Raw genomic sequence first — 25,486 nt, forward strand, 5'->3', positions numbered from 1 at the left:
AGTGGAGATTTTTTCTTATAGGCTTGTACAGTTTACTACAGCTGATGAAACCTGATGAAATCTAGACCTGTTGGTTTTCAAAGCACTTATTCAATTAAACAACTGATTGGATTCCAGGTTTAGAGAGGGGAAGTGGCAGCTCTGTTGTTGGACATGGAGCAGGAACAGAACAGATCAGAACAGAACAGATCAGTCTGTTTCTTCTATCTATGTTCTGTCTATGTTCAAAATTCAATATTGAAGATATTCAATAATCAAAATGATAATAGTAAGAAGTGTGAGGAAGGACCTGGACGCCCAGCCCAGCCCACCAAGGTCCAGCTCCCTCTCTTGTTTTAACACTCAGATGTCAGTTGCTGTTCCCAAGGACAAAATAACAGAACGTCTTTTCCACAGAGCTGCCAAATTAAATGCAAAGCACACACCATTTATGTAACACCTTCGCAGTGAGCTAGATAGTAGAGTATTACAGTTACATCGGTACGACATTCAACAGAAACAAACAAGAGTAATTCAGCATTGTGAAGTTGATTCCTAAAGGAACAGATAACAGCTCCTGCCGTGTCCATGCGCCCGAGGGCCGGACGGACACTTCAGGGGTGAAATGTGGACATTCTTCGGCTGTGAAGGTTTTCCAGCTTCAAAAGAAGAAAGAAAAAAAAACATAAAGAAAAGAAAAACATCCAGATGCCTCTCACCAGGAGAGCAAGACAGAAAACCAATAAAGAACATTTCCAATGTAACATTGAGATAGAAGTACATATTCCTTAACACTGCATATCATTCCTCTGACAGATTCTATGACATTATTCACATTCAAACACGGTAAAACAAAATTTAAAAAAAAAAAGTTTTAACTTTAAAAAATAGAATAAAATACCAGCTCTGGTTTCCCTTATGATATGTATCTCTGGGCAGGGATGGAATGCAGATGGGTTTTATAATGTGCTGCTGAGACCAGAACCCTTCACTGCCCAACAACTCTTCAGCCACTGCAACGATTTCATCTCAGTCTCAGTCAAGTCTTTTGAGGAGTTCGGTGTCATATCTGTGACTGTATTTACCACGGATCTTTCGTGTTAACTAGAATACATGCCATAAAGACTGGCTGATAATCTGAACTCAGTGTAAAATGATTGTATAGTGCATCATGGGAGTCATTTCAGATTCAGCACTTTGAATTAGTTGAGTTGAGAAACAGCTTCTCCCAAAAGGGGGTCTGTGGTCTGTGACCATTTACTCATTGACTTTTATAAAGCATGTTTCAACAGGTCCACTCCACAGTCTGGATGCTGAACTAAACTAACTGAACTGAACTCATGAGTATATGAGAGTGAATGACTCCTTTAAGTTCACAGAGATGAGCCCCACACGTGCTCAGTATCATGGGGAGGTGGAACACCAAGAAAATTCCGAAACAGTAAAAACTTCAAGAACAAGTGGACCGTAGTGAAACTGGTTTGTAAAACTGTCAACTGTAAATATCTGCAGATTAATTTTCAAATTTCAAAATGATGCTTTAAATGATATTTAGAGTTGAGCTTTGTCCCTTTGCTGTGGTTGTTTCTTGTCAGTACTACAGACTACAACAATCACTTGACATTAGAGTGAATGGAGCCATTGAGTCAGCAGTGTGGTGAGGGATCTGGGCCGTGTAAGTGGCTGTAATGGAGTTTAATTCTCTTTGTTCAGTATGTTGTGTGGCATCAGCTGTGAGGAGAAGCAGGATCATTTAGGATCATCTTTTAATTTCAGCCCGACCACTTCATCTGATACACCTCCTACCTTCCCGCCAGTGAGATTAAGGGCTAAGCCGCATCCACTCGTCCGAAGACGAGCTTTACTCAGCGGCACGTCTCAGGGCAGTGAAGGGTCATGCAGGATCTCCTTTTGCATCATTAAATGTAGCTTACACTGTCAAGTCTAAAGTCTAAGGCGAACGCTTGTGGATACCACCCCACCATGTGCTTTAGTGTACAATCTTCCCGACCCACGCAGCTCGGTCCTCTGTGTTTTAAGGATTGCATTGCCCCTGTGTTTCGACCAGTTCAAACAAGACACTTCTGAAAAGGTAGAGAAAAGTGGGTTGAGGGGCTCTGCTCATAAGGCCATAACAGAGCCCATGTGTGTTTACAGAGCCTTGGTAGTTCATGCTGTTGGTGGCAAATACACACTCATTAGGTTGACATTCAGACTTTTTTTTTTTTTTTAAATCAAAGCTGCTGTTGGCTTGTTGTGATCAGAACACACAAAACTTACAACTGCCAGTTACCGGAGGAGGGAAGAATTTAGAGGACAACAGGAAACAGGAGAAATCATGGGTTATTATGACTTTTGTATTTTGGCTAACCTAAGGTTTGATTTAAAATCTCACTGACGACATGACTGTCTGTGCTTCTTGTCTTATCAAAGCCATTTTTTAAAGCAAGGTTACAGTATAGCAGATAACCTGGTGTAGTTATCTTCACCAATAATGGGAATAACGGCGTTACCTTTTTCAGTAATCAAAAAAGTTACTGCTTCCCCCGTTATAACGCTGTTACTGTTACTGACAATGAAATGTGCCGTTACATGACTGAAGACGTCCCATCATAAAATAATACACTAGTTAAAGTGTAAGTTATATACTCATTTTTTTTCAGTTCAGTAACAAGTCGGAAAAGAAACGTTTATCTGGAACTAACCAACTCACTCAGTATTCCTCCGCTCAGACAGGCTCCAAACAGGAGGTTAGGGGGGCGAGTCCAAGTCATGTGACATATTTGAGCATTTTATTTTAAAAAGTAACGCAATAGCTCCTTTTCCTGGTAATTAGTTACTTCTAGAATGTAGTAATTCAGATACTAACTCTGTTACTTTTTGAGGAAAGTAACAAGTAACTATAACTAATCACTTTTTAAAGTTACATACCCAACACCACCAGACTTTTGCCTGAGTCTTATCACTTCTAACACTTTAGTCTTCACAATCCTCATGAAGCTGAAGTAACACTGCAACACTGTAAAAAAAAAAAAATTAAAAAAAGGCCACGGGACAAGAAGCACAGTCAGATGACGAAGCAGGTTTTAAGCCAACATTGAGGTTAGCTGGACTGATCTGGAAAAGAAAGTGAAGTGAAAGGTGAATCTGTTCCAGCTCTACAGCCTCACTAGGTCCAGTACACTCAGAGATTTTGCTGCTGCACTCTTTCAGACGCATGAACATTAGCTAATACTGTCTCATGCTAGCCGATGGACTGATATTGGTTTAACTGATGTCACTGAGTCATTCTGTTTTCTGTCTTGTGTTGCATCATGTGTTACCACAGGTCATTATCCTCCTGCAAGACAGATGGGCTCCCTTTACAGCAGACCAGAGGAGATAAAGGTTGTCTGGCTTTTTCTAGCCAGTGGAATACAGAATGTAGATCCATGACATTCATTTTATCTCAAGTTCATCATTTCTGTCCCCAACATTTATATTCCTAAATACTGTCTGATAAATTACTTTCACTGGCAATGAGACATTTTTCTGTTCAATGGGATTTTTTTCTACTGATCAATGAACTCATGCTGGTGCACATTAGATTAATAAATATGAAGTAGCATAATGAGAAACCAGAAATCTTCCTCATACAGTCAGTGGACACTCGACTGGTTTCGAGGCCAGTGAAAACAAGCAAGATGCGTTGGGGAACTTTTTTTTTTTTTTTTAAGGGGACAATTGTGTTAAACTTGTGTAACCTCTTAACCAACCACAGTCCGAGTTGAACCGAGGTCCAGCAGAGCTATAGGGATAGATAGTGATCACAGCCTGCTGCAGAGTAATCTCTGGTATCTATCAACAACCTAATTCCCCCAATTTATTTTGACAGTGAGGTAAACTAATTAGCTGAGGAGATACAGCCACCAAATTAGTTAATTTCATCGACAGGCTGATTCTAAATCTAATCTGGTATGTCGGGTCTCTGCAGTTCATGCCAAGACTCAAAAGTTAAACAGATGCGGTCGGTCAATCCGATGAGTGTGTGTCAAAGGCTTTTGCTGTTGCGCTTCCCTCCTTTGAGAAAACAGTTGAACAGACTTGGCTGTCAGGACGGAGAGAAGCTTTGTATTCTGTACACTCATTCATGTAGACACACAAACACTGAAGTGTTTTAAAAGACAAAAACTGTTTTAAATATAGGAACAAATATAAAATATTAGACTTCCATAATGTCTATACGCAATAACATTCTAGATAACTTTTTGAGGGACTTACAATTAGCCCCTCGATAAACCGTGATGTATCACCTCAAAGATAATATTTAAGACAATGAAAAAAAGCACCACAAAATTCATCATAGAAACAGAGATCTAACCATACAATGGTATGTACAATGCATGTATGCCAACGATATTAGAGATGAAAAGTGATGCGGACAGAGTAAAAGAGAAAGAGAGGAGTAAAACCACTTATCCAACTCCTGTCATGCAGATAAGAAGTTACACAGGAGACCTGAGGAGTATCATCTCTGGTGGTTTGGGAGGGCCACGCCTTTCCTGCCACAGTCCCAGAGACACCATGCCAAATAAGAGCTCGATTCAGAATTATACACAAAGCGCTGATCCTTTGAGGCCTCCGTGTTGATGTTTTCTTTTGAAGGAGGGAGTCTTAGGGGAATGGGAGAAGAAGGATATAAAGATAACGTAATACCAAGCGTCAAAGGGTCCAGGCAGAGGAGTTATAGGGGGTCGACGTCTTGCCCGACTGTTCTTTTTTTTTTTTTGTGCAAAGAAATGTCAGAGTAAGTCTCAGAGGCGCCTACAGTGCGGGTGCCTCCTAAGGGTCGTCGCTGGGCGGCGTGGCCGTGGCCCCCTCAGTGTCCAAGGACTCTGGTGACTCCTCGGCCGTGGTGTCCTGGTTGGGGCTGCCCTTGCTGCTGGGGCTGGCGCCGGCCTCGGTTGAAGTGCTGCTGCTGCTGCTGTTGCTGCTGCTGCTGTTACTGCTGTTACTGCTGTTACTGCTGCTGTTACTGCTGTCTTGACCCTCTGAGTTCTCCAGCATCTCCTGGATGAGTGGTGGCATGGAACCTGGGATCTCCATCTTCAGAGAGATGACCCGCTCTGCTCCTGTAGGTCAGTGAGACAAACGTTCTTTCTTGGCCTTGAGAAAACCCGCCTGTATACCGTACTTTCCGGACTATAGAGCGCACCTGAGTATAAGCCGCACCAGCTAAATTTTAAAAGAAAATACATACTATATATGGCTTGAATATAAGCCACAGGTTTTCATGTTGTAACATGAGATATTTACACAGAAAGACAGTAGGGAACTATGCAAGTCTGCTCGCTTTTCCGCTGTTTTGGTTACGCTCCTCTTGCCCATGTGCATTTGTTTACAATGAAGCTGGCGAAAAATCAATAAATGGAGCGACCAGATAACGTTACATGGCATATACGATGTTACGGCGTGTGTGTTTGTGTAGTCTTAACCATCATAAATAAAAGATCACGGGTTACGGAGCGTGTTTGTGTCGCGGTGTGCAGAGACGAGAGCTGGGACACCGGGACGGGGAAAAAAGCTTATAGTCCGGAAAGTACGGTATTATATTTGTTTGTTTCCACTCTTTTTATTGTTGCCCTTACTCTAGTGTTTTCTTCCTCTTCCCCATTGTTGGTTCTTTTTCTTTCTTTTCTATTATATGTATTGTGGGTGTTTTTATGTAAATGGGACTAGAGATGGGAATTAGCATTGTAGCTACAATCTGGCATATTTACATACTTGTATGTTCATCAATGTGCACTGTCCCATTTGAATAAACAAATAAATAAATACAAAAGTAGTTTGATTAACATATTTACTGGCTCTTTCCTGAGCTTTAACCTACACCCCATGTGGTCTTCATGATGGCTGACACATCAATCCTCTATGTAACAGTCTTTTATAACCCCGGGATTATCAATAACAGGACTAGAGACAAAGCTAGATGATCTTATTTGAAATTGCATCTGGAATAACCTGATGTGTGTCAGGTGCAGTGACGAGAATAACAGAGTTATAAAATAACTGTGTTACTAATAGCACTACGAGTAATCCAAAAAGTTACTATTTCCCCCGTTACATCGCCGTTACCGTTACTGAAAATGCGCCGTTACATGGCTCAAGAAGTAAAATACTTCACCCATTAAAGTGTATGTTAGGTTGTTTTTTTCAGTCCATCAACTAGTCGGAAAAGACATTTATCTGGAACTAACCAACTCGCTCAGTATTCCTCCACACAAACGAGAGGTTAGGGTTATGGACTATGGTTAGAGGGTTAGGGGGGCGAGTCCAAGTAATTTGATATTATTTGAGCATTTTATTTTTTTTTACTTTTTATGGAAGGTAACTATAACTAATTACTTTTTAAAAGTCAGTCAGGTGTCATGTCTCTCCCACCTTTAGCACTGATGCTGCGCAGGTCTGTGATCTTCATCAGTGTTTTGGGGAACATGTGTGGTTTGCTGGGCCGACGCTTCCTCACGTAGATCTTCAGAGCCTCCAGGAGCGGCTCCTGGAGCTGGTCCACCTTGGACGGCTCTTCCAGGTCCTGACGATCTGAGACACACACACACACACACACACACACACACACACACACACACACACACACACACACACACGCACACAAATCAAGCCAGATTTTAGGCACAACTATGACAAATCCATGTCTTTGCTTTATCTGATGTCGACAAGCTAGAGGCTACTGCATGTATCACAGCGTGAAGCCTGGTGTGATAAGGGAGAGTTTATCTCATTATGTCAACTCATTTGCTACAGAGGAGCTATTGCAGTCATGGATACAATTAGATAACTTGAGCAGAATGCTCATGCTCCGCTCTGACAACTGTGAGCTCTTAGAGTCCAAACCTTACTCCGCCTGTGGGATGCAAAGACATGCAACTTCAGTGCAGGGAGTGATTATTAGGGTCTGGTGATGAAATCCACCAGAGCCTACGGTCTGAGACACTGGCCCAAATCCTCCATCAAAAAATACTTAGGACCCTTTTAGCTGCCAGTTCCCTTTAACTCCAGAGGCTTTGCATATTCATCATTTTAATGGTGTTTATTTGGCTTCATTACACTGTACATCATATTCAGCCACTGGCCATGATGTGGAGAGGAATTGGATTTTATTTTAACTTCCAGAAGAGCTGAGTGTTGGAGGTGATGGGTGCTACATCTGAAACGTATGCATGACTCTAGCCCAGGGGTAGGGGCCAACTCTTTGGCTCAGGGGCCACGATGAGTTTTAAAATGTGTCCGCCGGGCCGGGCCAGTATCGGCTGAATGGAGAGTGTTTGTGTGAACTAAATGACATGTAAGAGCCATTACCTAAAAGGAAAAGAAAACTCACAATCAAATCACATCAGTTTCAGTGCATCAAAGTTTGCAGTCTTTACTATTTTTTGGGCTGCATTAAATTACCCAACGGGTCGCATATGGCCCACGGGCCTCAGTTTGCCCACACCTGCTCTAACCCATAGGAATGCATATGCAAATGACCTCAAATATGATACTCACAAAAGTAACTGCTATCAGAAACAACCCTCAGTGCTTCACCTGATGGATGGTCCTGTCTCTCTTTCTCTATGACTGGGAAATAAAATATTCTACATACATATTCCATATTTTATACAACTATCTTTGGAAACTTTCCTGTCTTACAACATAATATGCCCATATGTATGGAATATTGAAACTAATTCTCTTCCTACAGTGAGTGATGAGGACCAGATGAGCTCATCCTGCAGCTGCCGGCAGACTGAGTCTGAACAAGCAACAAGCTGCAGTTAATATCAAACACTGTGAGTTAACATATATGTGGTTGTTCCAGCCTCCAAACAGAGATATCTGCTTTTCTCTGTTTTATATAATGGATCTGAATCCTGGTCAAATAAAACAAGCCAAGGGAAGAAGTCAACGTGTGAAATTGTGAATTTTCTGCCACGTAGACTCAATTATGTATTGACAGAAAAAAAACGAAATAAAAGAAAACCCTGCAATGTCTTTTATCTGAATGATCTGGACTGAAAATGCCGTTTCATTCCGTGCCTGCTCCACTGTTAGGCCTTATGGTGGCAGTGTGTGCACTGAAATCAGCAAGTGCTGGACTTACAGTCAAGGTGCATGATTCCAGATGCAATCAGAGATGTCTTGCACTTTCCATGGATTATGCAAGAGCCTGTAATATTTGCCAAGGCTCTGGGAAGTGCGCATATAAATATATATATTGTTGAATGAGAACCCAGCAGCAACGACGCCTGAGCACTGATGAAAATGACGGATAGTGGGGAGAGTGATAATTTGAACTGAAGCTGTGGAACTTCCTGTGGCCATACAGTAAAACTTTGTGTGTGTGTGTGTGTGTGTGTGAGAGAGGAGACTTGTGTGTTAATGTGCGTGCAGTCTGACATGAAGGCGTTAGTCATGCCTCGGGTATCTCGGTGGAAACATGCAGAGCAGGGTCATTTCCTCTTGGGGGCGGGTGGAGATGGTGGCTACAGCTACAGTATATGATGCTGATGTGACACACCTGTAAATAAACTCCTGACTCTCTCTACCTCTCATGTTTGGAGCTGGCTGCAGTGAGTGATGAGCCTGGGTTCAGACACAGGTGTCTGTCTGTCTGTCTGTCTGTCTGTCTGTCTGTCTGTCTGTCTGTCTGTCTGTCTGTCTGTCTGTCTGTCTGTCTGTCTGTCTGGGCCGCGCTGTAGAAATCAGTTCACTGCCTGAACAGTTCAACATGCTCTGAATGTGGGATGCATCAGTTTCTTCACTCTGCCTAATGTTTTATAAATGTCTGTCTCAGTAGTAGAGGTAAAAAACACTGAACAACAACTGTGTTGAAGCAGGTTCGTCACTCTTTAGTGTCCCCTGGAAACACTTGTGTTGTGTTTAAATGAGATTTAAAGATAAGCTTGTTGTGGGGGGGTGAGGAGGGGGGGTGCTCAGGGCCACCATACATTGCTTTTAAAGTGAACTTCTGTAAATTTGACTCCTCTTGTGTTAGGGTGGCCACTGACCTGTTTTTAGGTTTAAAAGTACCACATAAATTTGTTTATTGCGTCAAGTCTTTTTGACTTTGTCAGGAACCTTTATTTAAACAAAATGAAACTTCTAAAATGCTCTGGTTAAAATTATGACATCTGTGTTGTTAGGGTCGGTTATGACCTGGTTATAACGATAAGAACAATAATGAGAGTTAAAACAGAAATCACAAGTGCTAAACCAACTTTTTCATGGATAAGGAAGCCTAACAACGTAACCAAGAGATGAGAAACAAATGAGATGATGAATAATTGTTTTTAGTGTGTTTTACAGCTGATTTAAGACTCGGGTCAGAACCGACCCTAAAGAGATGGTAGCAGAAAGCTGACAAGAGGAAGCTTACATTGAATTTACATTGGTGTATACTGACAAAAGAGGGGGACCACACCAAAAATATTAAAACCAACATTTTCATGGATAAGGAAGCCTAACAGCTCATTTAAGACTCGGGTCGACCCTAACACTATAGATGGTAGCAGAAAGCAGTAGTCACACTGGATCACAGAGCCTACAGGGCACAGACTTTCATTTCCAGTGGATTTCTTGATCAACAGGGTGTAAAGCATGGACATCCCAGGTGCTACGTCAAAAACATTCAACTAAACTAAAGAAGATCTGCACACTGCTAACAGCTCAGAGGATTTAGAATAGAATGGCAACATTTTGATCTGCATGGAGCTTCATCAGGCTGCTCTGTTAGTTACTTTTAAAACATCATCATGGTCCATAAACTCAGCATCATGAAAACAGCTGTCAGCCAGCCACGCCAAGCTCTATGTCAAAAGTAAGTAGTACAATTTCTGAAGTAGAAGTAATAAAGTCATTTTCATATCAATATTTTGTGGTGTATTATTGTTTTTGGTATCATTATAAGTATCAGTGTAGTAATGAGAAGGACCCTGCATCATCACTGTTGGGCTGATGACCTGCTCGCTCTATGAATAAAAGTATAATGACACCGTGTTGTTATGAATAATGATGAGAACATAATGACACAGAATATATGTGCGTCTTAGAACACAGTGCTTTGTGTCCTTTACTTTCCCTGCAAGTTCTGTCCCCAACCCCCCCCCCCTTCTCACTAAACGCTCTGCCTTGGGCTTGCCCACCTCCAGAGATGAGACAGATGGCACTGAGGAGGCCTGTCTCCGTGTCGTCCATCTCGATGGGCAGCAGCTGGTTGGCAAAAGTGAACACCAAGTCAGTGAGTGGGCCAAAACCTGCATTGTGCATCTGCGTCCGGTTGAGGGTCAGCCCGTCAGAGAAGGTCATGGTGTCCTGGTCGGGGGTGTACCTTGTACAGATGCGCAGGATCTGACAGGGAGAGAAAAAAAAGGCAAAGAGAGAAGAAGTCAGCAACATGTTTTAGTTTGCTTGTTCTCATCGATGGTTAGTGTGTAAAATGAATTCATTATTAAATTTTTACAAAAAACATTACTTTCTACTCATAGTGTTTTCTATTTAGGACCGAGGACATACTGCCAACACTGGCATCAGTTGTGATGTTGCTTTGACACTGCTACGTTCTCTACACCTCCAAGGTCAATGCTCTCAACCATATATTATTACAGTTTTTTAACTAAGGCTGCTGATGAACCATTCAAGGCTCCCTTTGAAAGTTAAGAAAGAGAGAAAACTACCACCAGCCTCCCTCAGCTCTACCTCCTGCTATCTAAAGCTGAAGCTAAAGCTGGCACACTCAGCACATTTAAAACAAATGTATGAGTTAGCTGCACATTTAAAAATAAATTCAAACGACTGAAAAAGAAAAACATGTTTTTAATGACTAATGGACTTCTAATGTACCTTTAGAAGAGCTCCACATCTTAGCTAAATGAAACCAGCAGTTGGTTTACACTCCTCTAACCCACTAGCTGCCCCAGCCGAGGCTCCAGACCCAGCTCTGACCCAAAACTGACCTCTCCGAGACGCCTCTCTCATGAGTCTATCAGTGATAGATGAACATGTATGTCAGTCTAAATGACCCACACTCCTACACAAGGCAGAAACAGCAGTTCATGTTTTCATCTAAATGCTACTACAAGTGGCTCATTTCCAATCTGTTTCAGAGTGTGACAGTGTGGTATGAAGCCTGCATGTAAGTCATAGTAATAGGTTTTTGTATTAATTGTGCAGCCTGTTGTATTCCTGTAAATGTTATTGTTGGACAATGACACAATGACAGTTTAAGTGGCGCCTCATGAAAACGGCTTTATTGCCTTAAAAAAAGCCCTGATGGTGGTGGTGTGGTTACCTTTGCATTTAGAAAGTGGCAGATGCTGGGTGAGCAGGCTGCTGCAGCCCCAGCTCCAGCTCTGATGCTGCCTTTATGCAACAGTTGTGCTGTAATGTTACTGAAGAGATCACTGCTGCATTAAATGAAGAAATAATGTTGCAGCTCGGCTCCACCGCCTAATGTCTAATGGCCTGCTCTCCCTGCCGTTCCTGTATACGGCCCAGCCTGCAGCCTGCAGCCTGCCACCAGAAGCTGCCTTCATCTGCTCTTGTTTACTGACTGATTCTATTTCCATGTTTTTGTTTTTTTCCATGTTGCAAACTGTTTTGCTGTCTGCATACAACATCTACGTCATGTCTGTCCTGGGTGAGGGACCCTGCTCTGTTGCTCACCCTGTTTTTTTTCTCTGGAGTTGTTCCTCAGTGGATGTGAGGGTCTAAGGACAGAGGATGTTGTTATAATGCTGTGTAAAGCCCTTTGAGACAAACTGTAAAAATGGGTTATACAAATAAGCTGGCCTTGCCTTGCCATCAAGAAAGTGTAAACAAAACTAGCACCCTGCTGCTTCACTGCATAAAATTATAACTCGCATAATGTTTAATAAATAATGTCTTAATATGAGATCTGAAAAATGAATGTTTGATCTCTCAATCACTTCCTGCTCTGCTCCCTGCACACATCACATCACATCTCCCAGGCTCCTCTCTGGCAGCGCTCCTGAGCTCGACACAGCTTTTTAGCCCTGTTTTGGTCTTATGGCCCATAAACTCCCTCTAATTGACCTCCAGCAGCAGCAAGCAGCTGTTCTCGGTGAAGGAGCTGTGATGAAGCCACTGTACACTACCTGCACAGCACCAAACAGCTGTCACACCAAGGCAACGGGCTCTTGGAAGCCACAGTGTCAATTAGTAGGCGAAGAGCCACATATTTCATCAGGAGCAAACGCTGAAGGTAAATCTGTCAGGTGAGCAGAGACGGGACTCCGCTTGATTCTAATGTTAGTCAAGTGTAATGTGGAACAAAGTTTCACATCACATTGTTGTTTTCTTTTCTTTTTTTTAAATTCGTGAAGTTAAAGGGACAACGAGGAGTTTCTATTTGGTTATAAAAAAGTCTCACGTTAATGTGGATGAATCTCCGCTACCCACACTTGTTAATGGGCCCATTTTCGATAAATATATCGTTTTGTCTCTATCGTTATTTTGTGATTATTAGTGGTGGCGGAAATGCTGGTCGAGCCGACCAGCGTTTCTTTACTTTCGGTTTCGTGGCGAGTCATGAGAATAACGCAGCTGAATTGCCGTTTCTGGTCGGAACTACGACGGTATGTGATCGTTTTTGAACCTCTGACTTTAATTCTTGATGAATGAAAACATGAGTCTTGGGGCGGTGTTTAGCTCAGTTGGTAGAGCACCCGCCCCATGTGTTGAGGCTATAGTCCTCGCTGCAGGCGGCCCCGGTTCGAGTCCCGCGTCGGACGGCCCTATCCTGCGTGTCATTCCCCCCATCTCTGCCTCCCATTTCCTGTCACACTCTCAACTGTCCTATCTAATAAAGGCATGAAAAACCAAAAAAAAATATACTTTAAAAACATGAGTCTGTCTTGCGCCGGTCAAAGAATTTTACGGTGCGCGCGGAGGCTCATAAATGTAGTGTGAAAACGCTTCGCTTTTCCAAAACTCCTCGTTGTCCCTTTAAGGTGACATAAGGGACAAATACGTTACAACACATGGACTAAACATACAAATAGTCAACATAGGTACAGACAACAACAGGAAATGACGTATTACGATGATAACATTAATGTTTTTTTTTACATATTTTGAGCTTTGTTTCTATTGTCTTATCTATTTCCATTATTTTATCTTATGCTTGTTCACTGTTTTTTGTACAATGTTTTCTTCATGATTTTGTATGTTACCTTGTAACCTTGGTTTTGAAAGGTGCTATAGAAATAAAGTTTATTATTATTATTATTATTATATGTAGTATAAGTGTGTGTGTGGATGAGAGGCAGGTGGAGTGGTATTGCCAGTATATACATATATAATATGGTATAGAGGATACAATAATAAAATTAATAATAACAATAATAATAAATACTGTAGATAATAAATAAAAAAATAAAATAAAATAATTGATTGTTGTTTTCTGCTCGTTCTGCTGCCTCCTAGTGGCCAAAAACTGAACTCAAAACAGCTTTCTCAGCCTGGAATGAGACTGTATAGAAGTTTCACATGATAATACATTCAACCAAAGCATGATGTAACCTTCTCATTGTCGAGTCCAGGAAGAGACAGTGTGTCAGAAGTGTGAACCAGGTCTAACAAGTTTCCCATAAAGAGCAGCAGCCAAAACAACGACCTCCACACATTCAAAGAAAATAACCTTTGGGTCTCCCTGCTGCACTGTATGTGCCTGTGTATGTGTGTGTGTGTGTGTGTGTGTGTGTGTGTGTGTGTGTGTGTGTGTGTGTATGTGTGTGAACACCTAATGAAGCAACTGACAGTGGATGTGAAGTCTACAGTAGCCTTTGAAGCTATTTGAGTGGGATGCTTCTGACAGTGAGTGGCAGGCGTGTCTGCAACATGAAACAGAATAAAACATGGCTACTGGCGAGGCCGGCGCTTAGACAGGCTGGCCAGGCCGGCGCTTAGACACACATACACACACACACACTGTTTGATCTTTACTCTGACACTCCCTAACCCAGCCCCTGTGCACAATATCTATGCCCTTCACCACAGAAATGTGCTGGTGAACGGATGCTGATGCTGAGTGAGAGCCAGAAAGTCATCACAGCTGGCCTTCAACTCCTCACCTCTGTGTCCCTGGGAGTTCACGGCTGCTCCACAGCTTTGTCACATCTGACAAGTATGACTTAGTCAATAAAAACTCAGAAATCCATTTATTAACGTAGTCCTGCTGTAGAAACTCAACAGAATAACAAACATGATGCAAACTGTTCTTCAGCAGTCATTTATCCAGGAGGTTATTTAGCTACTCTGCATTTATACTGGATGTTAATATGCATCCGCATGACTTAATCATGGATTTTGGATGTCCTCACCTCCTCTGTTATAGTTAACAAAACTAGACAAAGACAACTTACCACTTTATTGGTTATTTGTTTATAAATGATCATTTATTTGTCTGAAATTATTTATGAGATTATGATGATTTGGTTATACTGCACTTTAGAAACCAATCATAAGTTGTTTTTGTTTTTTAACAATTCATCAAGCCTGTTTCTTGTATGTTAAAAATCCAACAGTTTCTAGGTAGATAAAACAACTGTAGTATTTAGCTACAGTGTATTTGATGCATCATCAAAATGATCCTACATTTTATTGTCTGTCCACGTGTCCTTCCTGTCATGACCTCTAAAATGTGATAGCTCACTACGTTTTTTCAAATTTGTCCCAAATGTCCTCTTTGACTGAAGGATGAAATAATTAGACTTTGGTGGTCAAAGGAGGTCATCTCGACTTCAATATCACTATTTGCCATTACTCAATAATTAATATGCTAACTCTCCCAGTACAGTATCTCTAAAAACAGACTGGGAGGTAGAGCCTTCAGTTACCGGGCTCCTTTACTGTGGAACCAGCTCTCTCCATGGGTCAGAGAGGCAGACAGACACTCTAACTACATTTAAGTCCAGGCTTAAAGGGGAACTATGCAAGTCCGCTCGCTTTTCGGCTGTTTTGGTTACGCTCCTCTCACCCATGTGCATTTGTTTTCAATGAAGCCGGACGAAAAATCAATAAATGGAGCGGTGGAAAACGTTACATAACATAAACAATGTTACGGCATGTGTGTTTGTGTAGTCTTAACCGTCATAAACAAAAGATTTCGGGTTACAGAGCGGGTTTTGTGTTGCGGTGTGCAGAGACAAGAGCTGGGACACCGGGGGCAGCGAACTGGTTCTACACTGATGTTGCAAGGTTGTTTAAGATTGTGTGTGGTATTAATTTAATTAGTTAAAATCAGTAATTTTTTTTATCAATTCCTAGAAATTTCAGGTGACCCCATTTGAATTCCAGACGACCCCATGTGGGGTCCCGACCCAAAGGTTGAAAAACACTGGATTATACACTTATACAAATATATTCACGTGTAGTATGTTCAGTTATTATTACAATTAGTACACTATAATGGTAATTATACAAACAAATACTGTGATCAGACTTTGTTGGTTCCTCCAAAATAAAAGCACGACTACCCACCAGAATGTCCAGGCAGGCAGCTTTGAGGAGCGTGATCTGGTCTGCGATGGTTAGCCCCGTGAAGCCAGGCACTCGTTTGGCAAATTCCACGATCTTGATAATGCACTTAGTGGCCAGCTCGCTGAATTTGTCCCACAGGCCCAGGTCCAGCCTCACACGGTGGTCTGCACTCGAGTTCTGAAACACACACACCCACGCGCACACATTCACACGAGAACATGGCGTCAGGCAAAGAGGCAGCCACTTTTGTCATTGAGACAGAGACTTGTGCTAATGATCTCCTCAGTGCAGCCTCTTCACTCTGCTCCATATGTGTCACAGTTACATACAGTAAATAAGCTCCATAAGACCTGAGCTCTCAAAAACACTGGCAGGATTGTAGTTGTGAAAACCCCGAGCTGAGCCGAGCTGGGTGGCCGGGCCCTGCAGTAATGAGCGCAGCGGTGTCAGTGGGATGCTTTGGCAATGATGGGATGCAGAAACAGAGCTGTGACAGGTAGTGCAGAGCGGTTTTGAAGCCAGAGGTGCCATTAATATAGCTATACTGTCCAGAACCTACACAAACACTGGAGGCAAGTGGGATGGCAACAGCCTGGGAACAATAAAGACACAGCTGATTGCAATGTGCAGACGGAGAGCAGAGAAAGAGAGGAAATAAGAGATGAAAGGCAGGACAATTAAGTATGGGTGAGGCGCTGTGGAAGAGGAGGAGAGAGAAGCTGTTGCATGGATTCTGGGAGTTTGGCAAAGAGGTGGTGATGTATAAAGTGAAACTGATGCATTCCATTTAAATATGAATCAGTTGTAGTTTGAAACTGTCACTGCAATTTAGTATTACATCTTAATTTTACAGTTAGGCTATGTTTTCAATCATTAAGGATGGAAGAAAAAAACAAAACATGAACACTCAGGTTATTAACAAACTACGGTGTAACAGATTATCTAAACTATCTTAGTGTGATGTATCATTGAAAACGGAAAAACCTGAAATGATATTTGCATATTTTCTAGTGTTTTATTGTCGGTTTTGGTCGATCTAATTCAGATACATTCATGCTCCAATTCCATACACAAACACAGTTGAAATGCTCAGATTCAACCTGAGTTAAAGGCCAAGGAGAAGAGGTGTCTTTAGCAAAGACTTAAATTGCTGGATGTTTTCAGCTTTATAAACGCAGGAAGTTTGTTCCAGAGCCTGGGAGCTGCCACTGCAGAGGCTTGGTCACCTTTGTTTATGCATCTGGATCTGGTCTGAAGACCTTGTCATTATAGGCTTTAAAGGTAATACACACATAAATAAGGTGGTGCTAGTCTATTTAAAATCGTACAAACAAACAATAAAATCTTAAAACCAATCCTAAATTGGACAAAAAGGGAGGGACAGAGGCTAAAACTGATGTGATGTGATCACATTACATCTTTCCAGTTAAAAGATGAGCAGCTGAATTTTGGACTAGTGGACTAGGCTGATGAGATGACGACCCTATCCCAACATACAGAGTTACAATAATCTAATCTGGAAGTAATAAAGCATGAACAACATTTTCGAAATCATTGGGAGCCAGATATGGTTTGACTTTGGCTAGGAATTGTAACTGAAAGAAACTAGTTTTAACAACAGAGCTAATCTGTTTGTCCAATTGAAATGAAGAGTCTAAAACCACAACAAGACTTTTAGCAGCTGATTGATTAGAATGAGCTCAGGGAACAAGGCATTGTCCTCATCCAGATAATGTCCAAACACTACAATCTCTGTTTTGCTCTCATTGAGATTCAGAAAGTTGAACTGCATTCAAGTTTTCATATCCTGCAAGAGGTTAAAAAGTAACAGGTGAGAGTCATCCAATCAGGACAGAGGAGGTTCTGAGCCTCCAGTGCTCCGCCCAGGCTACAGTTAGCTTGTGTTGTGTGGCAGCTAACTGCTGTTAGGCTTTCACACTTACAACATATATTTAACACCATGCAGCATCCATGCACTTCCATACACCTCAGATTCACACATTCTCACTCATCAACATTTCAGTTGGTTTTTGAATTATTAAATGTACTGTAACTTTGGTTCTGCTTCAAGCCTGTGTACACCTCCCTTGGCCTCATAACACCTGTCATGTACTGAAAGTCTTAAGTTACTTTTTGTCAGAGGTGGTCATGTGGCTTGAGGACTGAACCTCAGTGATAGGCTATACAGCAACTAGTGTATTCAGTGTTGCTGTTTCAGGCCACTGTGTAGCACAACTTCCACACCATCATGATTTACTGTCATACTTGTGTAGGTGCTTTTTCACAGCCTGGCTTTGCTATGAACGGGGCTGTTTGTACCAGGAGCGGGTGGATCGATCCCAAAATATCAATACTTTTGATAACGTCTCATTTTTTAACAGCCATCCCAGCATCAATAGAACTGATACGGAGCTCTTCTCCTGTGGGGCACACTTCCCATCACCTTCACATGGAATGATCCTTTTATTCTGGTGGCTAGAACTCTTGTCTGAATGCTATCTTACCTTGATAAGGACACAGAGTTTCACTTGGTTCCCTGAAATACTTTTTTTTTTTACTTCCAAAACAACACTGTCAGCATTTCCCTTTGAAACTTGTTCAAGCAGCTCCGACTCCGTCCTTCTCCCACATCACTCCAGCATCTCTTATACCACATGCCATCCCTCTTTTGTCTGTTATCAGCTGTTTGTCGGAGACGCAGGACGAGAGGAGCGTTCAAAGTGTTGATCGTGCAGCGGTTGAGAAAAACTGTTTGGTGAGTGTGTTGTGGATCAGCTCAGCAGCAAACAAGAGGGGAGGGCGAGCGGCAGTTGGAGAATAGTTTGGGCGGAGAAGAGGAAAGCGGTGATGTGCTGCCTGACGGTGGGGACGGAGCATCTGATGACCATTTTGTTTCCTGATGGTTTACATGGAATAGCCCATCTGTTCTACACGAGCGAGCCTCCACACGGAGCAAGGACACGCAGCACACACACACACACAAAAACACACTCAACACACTGAGGAGACAATCTATACAACATCTCCTGTGCAGCTCGGACAATAGAAAAGATAAGGTGTGGGTGATTGGACACTTTGAGGTTGAAACTTTATCAACTGACATGTTCCAGCTCAGAGCTGCATCACTGCCTGAACATTACAACCCTCATGAAGTGCTGGACAAGTCAAACATATTATTTGCACTTTTCACAGTATGTAAGGTTGTATGCTCCAACGGAATATCGTTGTTATTTATGACTGATTGATTGATTGATTCTTCTTTTATATGTGAATAAATTGAACTTGACTTGACTCGATAAACAAAAAAATGTGTGTGTAAAAACAGAGATGGCCGAGCCGACAACTTGTTCTGTGCAGATTAAGGAACATGGGACCAACATTGTTACACAGCAAAAATCATGTTTAGATTATTTTTGATGACCTTGATCTAAAATAACTCATAACTCACTGCTATATCTGCATAATAATAATAATAATTATTATTATTATTAAAAACAATGATAATTTGTCATTGCAATTATTAATGTAAACTAAGAAAGTGTGTATAACTGCATGTTCTCCATGAATTCTGATTCTGATTCTGATTATTTAGCTATGCCTTTCAGTAGTCTGGTGTAGTCGTCTAGTACGGGTCTTAAAGGTACATTGTGTAGGAATTACTCCCATCTAGCGTTGCGGTTGTATATCACAAGCAACTCAATCGTATTTTTCATGCTGCATTCACATGAAATTGGACAGACAGCAGACGGACGACAGCCGCTGCACGTAACAGCATAAACAAGCCTCTATGTAAACACGAGGCAAAACAATATACGTGACAATATGTTGTCATGGCGATGTGGTATTGTTTACCTGACCCACGTTTTACCGGCTTTCTCTGGACTTCTGTGACTAAAATGACATCTGGTTTGTTACCGACGGCCGTCTGCCCGACTGCAGGTGAATGCAGCATCAGTGTAACGCTCCATTTCTCCTCACTGCGTTACCGCGGTGACTTTTCACAGGCGCCACCTCGACCTGAGCCGACAGCTCCGTGTCTCCGCTGAGTTTCCGTGGTTTCCTACCGTCACGCTGCCACTGAACGTAAAAACATGGCGACACGACATGGCAGCCAGCACCGAGCTTACCCGCTCCATGTAGATATGAATGATATGAACGGCTAATTCAGAGCTGAAAGGAACACTTCAGTTTGTTGATGGGGGGATTACTGATTAATGAAAAACATACTTTTGAACAAAATAATCAATTTTCGTGAATAGATAACAGGAGAAGTTACACAATGTCCCTTTAAATATATTTCATGGGTTTATCATCACATTTTTTTATTGCTTGAACTGTGTTCACCTTTGCCTACCATATTATCCACATTGTTTGGTGGCCTCTACCTTTATGAGGTCTTATGTTCTGTGACTATGTTTCCACTTGGAATGAAACATGCTATTCAAATAAAGTTTTGCTTTGCTTTGCTGTTTTAATTTGGAAATTTTCATGGTATGAACTAAGGAATATTTTTTCTTATTTTCCCCCAAAATTACCAATGAATTCTGTTGAGTTTTATATAAAGGATCATTTTTGGGCAGCAAACAACTTTTGTCTTTTCTCTGACTGATCATGTGAAGGGAGGACGACTCCCCTACGAGGCCAGATGAAGAAGAAAAATAAGCAAGTGGAGAAACGTGGCAGACGACTATGACAGCTTTGTCTAAAGAATCCAAAATGTACTAAATATGTTGGCCAACGTTAACATGAGTGTGTGAGCTGTGTCAGTGTGAGAGGCCCCCGGTCAGCCCAGCGGAGCGGCTGTGCAGACAGACAGTCAGCGCATGCAGCCCCCTCTTCACAGCACATCAATCCCCCCTGAGGTTGTTACTGTCAGGCAGTTAGCGCCGCGGCTGCTGGACACTGTCACCAGCAAACAATCTATTGTGTGGCCACCCAGGAGAGAGAGGGAGATAAAGGGAGATAGAGGACGGCAGAGAGAGAGAGAGATCATTAAATATGATCTGGGGTTAAGTGAGAGGCACATTAGGGCCGTACTTAAATCACACACAACGAGCTGCAGTCGACACAACAGCACTACGGCTGCTCATTCCACTGATTGACACCTGATTCGATGGCGATGGAGGAGGCAGATGTGTCTGTGTGTGTGAGAGAGAGAGAGTGTTTGCACAATGCACATGTGTCGTGGGGTTGGAGGTGTCTGATATTAAAGCAACTTATCTTGCTCTTCCCTCTGGCTGGGAAGGAAAACGGGGGGGAGCAGAGGGAGGAGGAGGAGGAGGAGGGTGAGATTCTTTGTGGTTGGATTTCTTTTTTTCCTACTCCTCTTTCAACCCCCCTGCAATTTCAGTCAATTACACCAGTCCCATAATTCAATACGGCCAAACAAGGAAGTTGCCGGGGAATTGTAATTTCATTTAGAAACATTTAACCAAGCAAATTGGAGAAGTTGCGACATTAGAGGAGAGACCGGCAGTGTAGAAATGAGCATCGCCAGGCTGCAGCGTGCACACGCAGAAAGGGAAAAGGGCCGTAAAAAGCAGCCGGGCACCTGTGACTGATAGTGATGGCGGAGACAGACCATAATGTGGCTAATGTCTCCGTGCCGGGGCCGCGCACTGTACAGCAGCTGGAGCCGCCCGGAGCCGCCGGGGCCCCGCCGAGCGCTAATGTTTTATTTTGTCTTTGAAACTGCCAGGCTCGTTTTTCATCGCCATCACTGTCAATGAAGCATTATTCATTGTCGAGCTAAGCCCTCTCACTCGCGCAGCTATCTCCGCTAACCCAGCAATGAACTCCTAAATCACTGCAGACTAGGATTTAAATATTTCACCACATAATTGGAGCTTTAACCTAATCTGGGGGCGCAGGAGCTTCTCCTCTGTTTCCAGTGAGGAGGACTCAAAAGGCGCATCAGGATCCAATCACTAATAATAAGGAACTTTTCACAGTCTGTGAGCAAGCATAATTACCACTGATCCAGATTAAGGCTTTATCTGAGGCCTGACTGCCACTCCAACAAACAGCAAACACTGGCTAATATCATAACCGCGGGAGCAATGTTTTTGCTGTAATGTCCTACTATTTTCAGCTCATTCTGCTTCAATGCCGACTGATTATTTTGTAAAAATCAGAGAGCGTCTCGTGGGAGGCTGAATGGGCGGTGGGTGGAGTAGAGAAGTGGTTACAGCGATTAGTAGCTTTGTGCTCTGGCTGAAAGGAGAAAAGAGCCAGTTATGGAGATGGAAACCAACTGTAGGCTGAACTAACAGTGGCAGCGACGTACAGCTGCTCACAGCAGAGAGTCTGGATGTCACTTCACTCCCCTTCAGCGTTTCTTACCCGTCTCTGCTCCACACTTCATTGTCAGTGACTGAATGATTTTCATCACAGCGACGAGAGAGACATTACTGCACATTATGGCTGCTCAGTGGATTTGTTTATTATGATATAAACAGTATTTTATCTGATTGACAGGTGTCAGGAGACCTGCCGCTCCCCAACGTTCCCTGCAGAAGAGTGTCGGTGGAGTGTGGCTGTCAATCACAGCTCGGCGCCGCTGACTTTAATCTATATGTAAGTCGGCCTAAAAACAAACACATTAGACGCTGTCAGCTGCCTGCACCTGCACGCCGTCGCCGTGCCTACGTGTCAATCACACAACCTGCTGTCTCCGCTGTAGAGCCACCGACCGGCCTGAAACTCCACCTATTTGTCTGAAAAGCATCACCGAACACTCCCGTGTCAAGCGCGTGCTGCAGCTCGCTCTGGACGTTTAGGTGTGACCTTGAACTGCAGGAGAAGTTCGCTGTCAATCAAATGAGGTGGGGGTGTAGAGTTCTCTCACCACACCGGGTTGGAAGCGTTCAGGCTGGACAGCGAGGGCGATCCCTCTCCACTGGCCTGCCTGGATTAGCTCTCCCTCACTAGCTGGCCTTTCATGGGTTGTTAAAGTCTAACGCAGCACAGGACGGTGACAGAACACCGACTTCTACAGCCCTCACTAACCCTGATGAACATTTTTGACATCCAGGTTATCTCTGTCGCACATTAGCGCAGGAATCTGTCTCTGCTTTACTATATCAGACAATGATGGAAAGTGGATTCGTTCTATCTGTTCTTCTTTTCAGATGTGTCAGAAACCAGTGGCTCCAGACAGTGTCTGTCTCATCTCCCTGATGAGGATTTGATGTTGGAAGCTGCAGCGTCTTCCTTTTTTCTTTTCTTTTTTCTAACTAATCTTTTTTAAATTTCCCCTCTCACTGTTGCAACATGTAAAAACTGGGGTAAACAAACCCTGCTACATCTGAGATGTGGCTCTACAGAGACAGCCTGGGGCTGGGTGCTGGTGGTACTGTTAGTGTGCTGCATGTTAGGCTGTTTTACACTACAGGCTTTGATGCCAAATTCTGATTTGTTGCCTATATCGGATTTTTCCGTCCGTCTGTTTGCATGTTCTATTGAAGTGACCCATATCATTTTTGCATTTACACCTGCTTTGCCCGCGTGAAACGACCCACATGCGTAAATGTGGTGGGCTACTGATGCAGGAGAGGAAGTCAGCTGGCCCAGCTGCAGGTAAGAACAAGGGGTAACTCACAGACGGCCATATTGGGTCATATTGGGTCAGGCAACCTTGTCTGTATGTAGCTGCATAATATTACTATAGTGTTACTTTCATAGAAAAGTACATGATTCAAATTATTTGTGATTATGCAGTATCATAACTGCATTTCTGACATTCATAACAAACCAATCTGGTTGAAAATTGGTCAAAAACTGAGCAAGTTCTGGTTATTACAGTAGAACATGCACCACAGGCTTAATGCTCTGAGGGAGAGAGTTGACCGAGCCAAGATGGCGGCCGTGTGGAGCTGCCATGTCATTTTCCGAACAATGTGCAGTGTTTTGTTATGTCTTGGCTCTATTTTTATTTTTTAAAATTTTTCTTTTTCTTTCTTTCTTATATACTTTTTTTTATACATGTTCGAAAATAAAATTCATTCATTCATTCATTCATTGTGCAGCAGCTTCAAGTGAGCCATCTAGTCTTCTTTTATTTATATCAATGTCATCAATATGTGCTATTGACACAGTACTGATGACGTAGTACGCACTACAGACACATTGGTGGTTATCCGAAGAAGAAGACGTGTTTGTGAGGATTTGTCTGGACAGTTGGAGGTGAACATGAGCTCAGGAGCTGCAGTAGATGGGGATTAGGAGTACAGTAGAGACATTGATTATCATTATGAGCTCTGCACTCAGGGCGAGTTTACAGGATCGAATCAAAGACACAAACCATGTTAGTGGCACAGACTCAGAGGCACAGGATCAAAGACAGAGTCGCCCTGTGATGTTTATGTTTCAGGAAGAAGAGCGACTGATGGAGCGTTGTGATCCAGCAGAGAGATTTCCAGCAGTAAACCTACCGTGGTGTATTTGCCAAGCTGGCAGAGGGAGGGGAAGGTTTCTTGATGGGCCTTGCGAATCTTTTCAATGATGCTCTCCAGCTCGGCTGTCAGCTCGTAGCTCTCTGCCAGGTCTGGCTTTGGGCTCTCTTTCTTCTTCTTATTCCGGTCATTTCGAACAGCTGAAGGAGAACAAAGGATTAGGATTAGCATCGACAATGAAGATTGCAAATGGGCGATCATTGTGGCAAATGTGGATGTCGCTGGATTGGAATTAAATACAAGACAAGACAAGATGGAGGAGGAACAGAACTTTGTTGCTTCACTTTTTTTCCCTTTTTTTTTCTTTACAGATGCAGTAAGTTGTCAAGTTCTAAAGCGAGACCTTATATAAGGACAGAAAGTTTGGAGCTGCAGACTGTTCTGTCAGCTGGAGCAGCCTCTGTCAGCTTAGCACCACTGGCACAGACTCAAAAAAAAGGGGAAGAAAACAAATGTGGCTGTAAAAACTCAAGTGCGTCACAAATGGATTGTGTGATTTGTGTGGCCATTTTAAATTAATTTCCCTTTTTCCATTCGTTTCCTCTCACAGCTGGTTTGATGCTTTTTTTTAAGTGGCTCATCCACAGTAAATTGAGGTCAGAAGTGTACAGTGATATGACAGTGGGTGTGGGTTCAGTCAGCTCCTCACTTGCTTTGTAGAATGTTCATTTAGGACACAACTCAAATCAAGAGCAGGTGAACTCACTGATAATCAAAGTCCTTCAAAGGTGAATGGAAACTGTTCGACATTTCATATAATATGACAAACAAAAAGTAGTGCTTCAAACTGATGACCTTGCTTGCATGTAGCTGCTAAAATCATTGGTCTCCCCACACCCAACCTCACAGAACTAAATGAAAAATCCATCAACCGCCTAGCAAACTCCATAGTCCAAGACACCACTCACCCACTGCACAAATACATCACCCCACTACCCTCGGGACGAAGATACAGAACCCTCAAATTCAGGAGGGCTCGCCTGGGAAAAAGCCTGATCCCTGCAGCTATAGCGGCCCTGAACAGCAGGCCCCGCTGATCTGTCTGTCCAATATTGATCTGTCTGTCTGCTGTTTCACTGTGTCGTCATGTACTGTATGTTGTCACTGTTGCTGTGGATGTTGTTGTGTATAACATTGTCTGTCTTGTGATGTATTGTCTCTCATTGTGCAGTCTGTGAAAACAAATTTCCCCATGGGGACAAATAAACTTAAACTAAACTTAACTTATGTACATTTCTTATTAAAGGGATATTATGGCAAATCCGCCTATTGCCATTCTCCCTTAGGAGTAGGCTCATTACCTTTAATTGTTGGTGCAAGCTGTTTTTTAGATCGGCAGGGCAGAGACGTGAGCTCTGCTTTACTCCCCTACTTTCACATTTCCCTCATCAAACTCATCAAATACACATATACAATACTTTTTGTACAATAATACTTATTGCATTTTATTGTCAGTAACAGTAATGGTGTTATAACTTATTAAATACTCGTTACTGAAAAAAGTAGCAGTAATGTGT

The 25,486-nt window shown here is 42.6% G+C and overlaps 1 protein-coding gene across 2 annotated transcripts in view; it reads right to left on the reverse strand.

Annotated features, from left to right (window-relative positions):
• Positions 1-2,920: 2,920 nt before the first annotated feature.
• Positions 2,921-25,486, reverse strand: part of LOC146979075 (retinoic acid receptor beta-like) — a 128,367-nt gene continuing 105,801 nt past the window's right edge. Inside the window, exons 4-8 of one of the 2 annotated variants that reach the window (XM_085792276.1) lie at positions 23,949-24,109; positions 15,517-15,693; positions 10,161-10,365; positions 6,400-6,558; positions 2,921-5,090 (exon numbers count right to left, since the gene is read on the reverse strand). In XM_085792276.1, the coding sequence (XP_085648402.1) occupies positions 4,801-5,090; positions 6,400-6,558; positions 10,161-10,365; positions 15,517-15,693; positions 23,949-24,109 (992 nt within the window). In that variant the 3' untranslated portion in view covers positions 2,921-4,800. The remainder of the gene's footprint in view (positions 5,091-6,399; positions 6,559-10,160; positions 10,366-15,516; positions 15,694-23,948; positions 24,110-25,486) is intronic. The other variant, XM_085792275.1, reaches the window with a different exon arrangement.

This window comes from Trachurus japonicus, chromosome 11 (assembly GCF_045865225.1).
Source record: "Trachurus japonicus isolate A0001 chromosome 11, Traja_1.0".
NCBI lineage: Eukaryota > Metazoa > Chordata > Actinopteri > Carangiformes > Carangidae > Trachurus > Trachurus japonicus.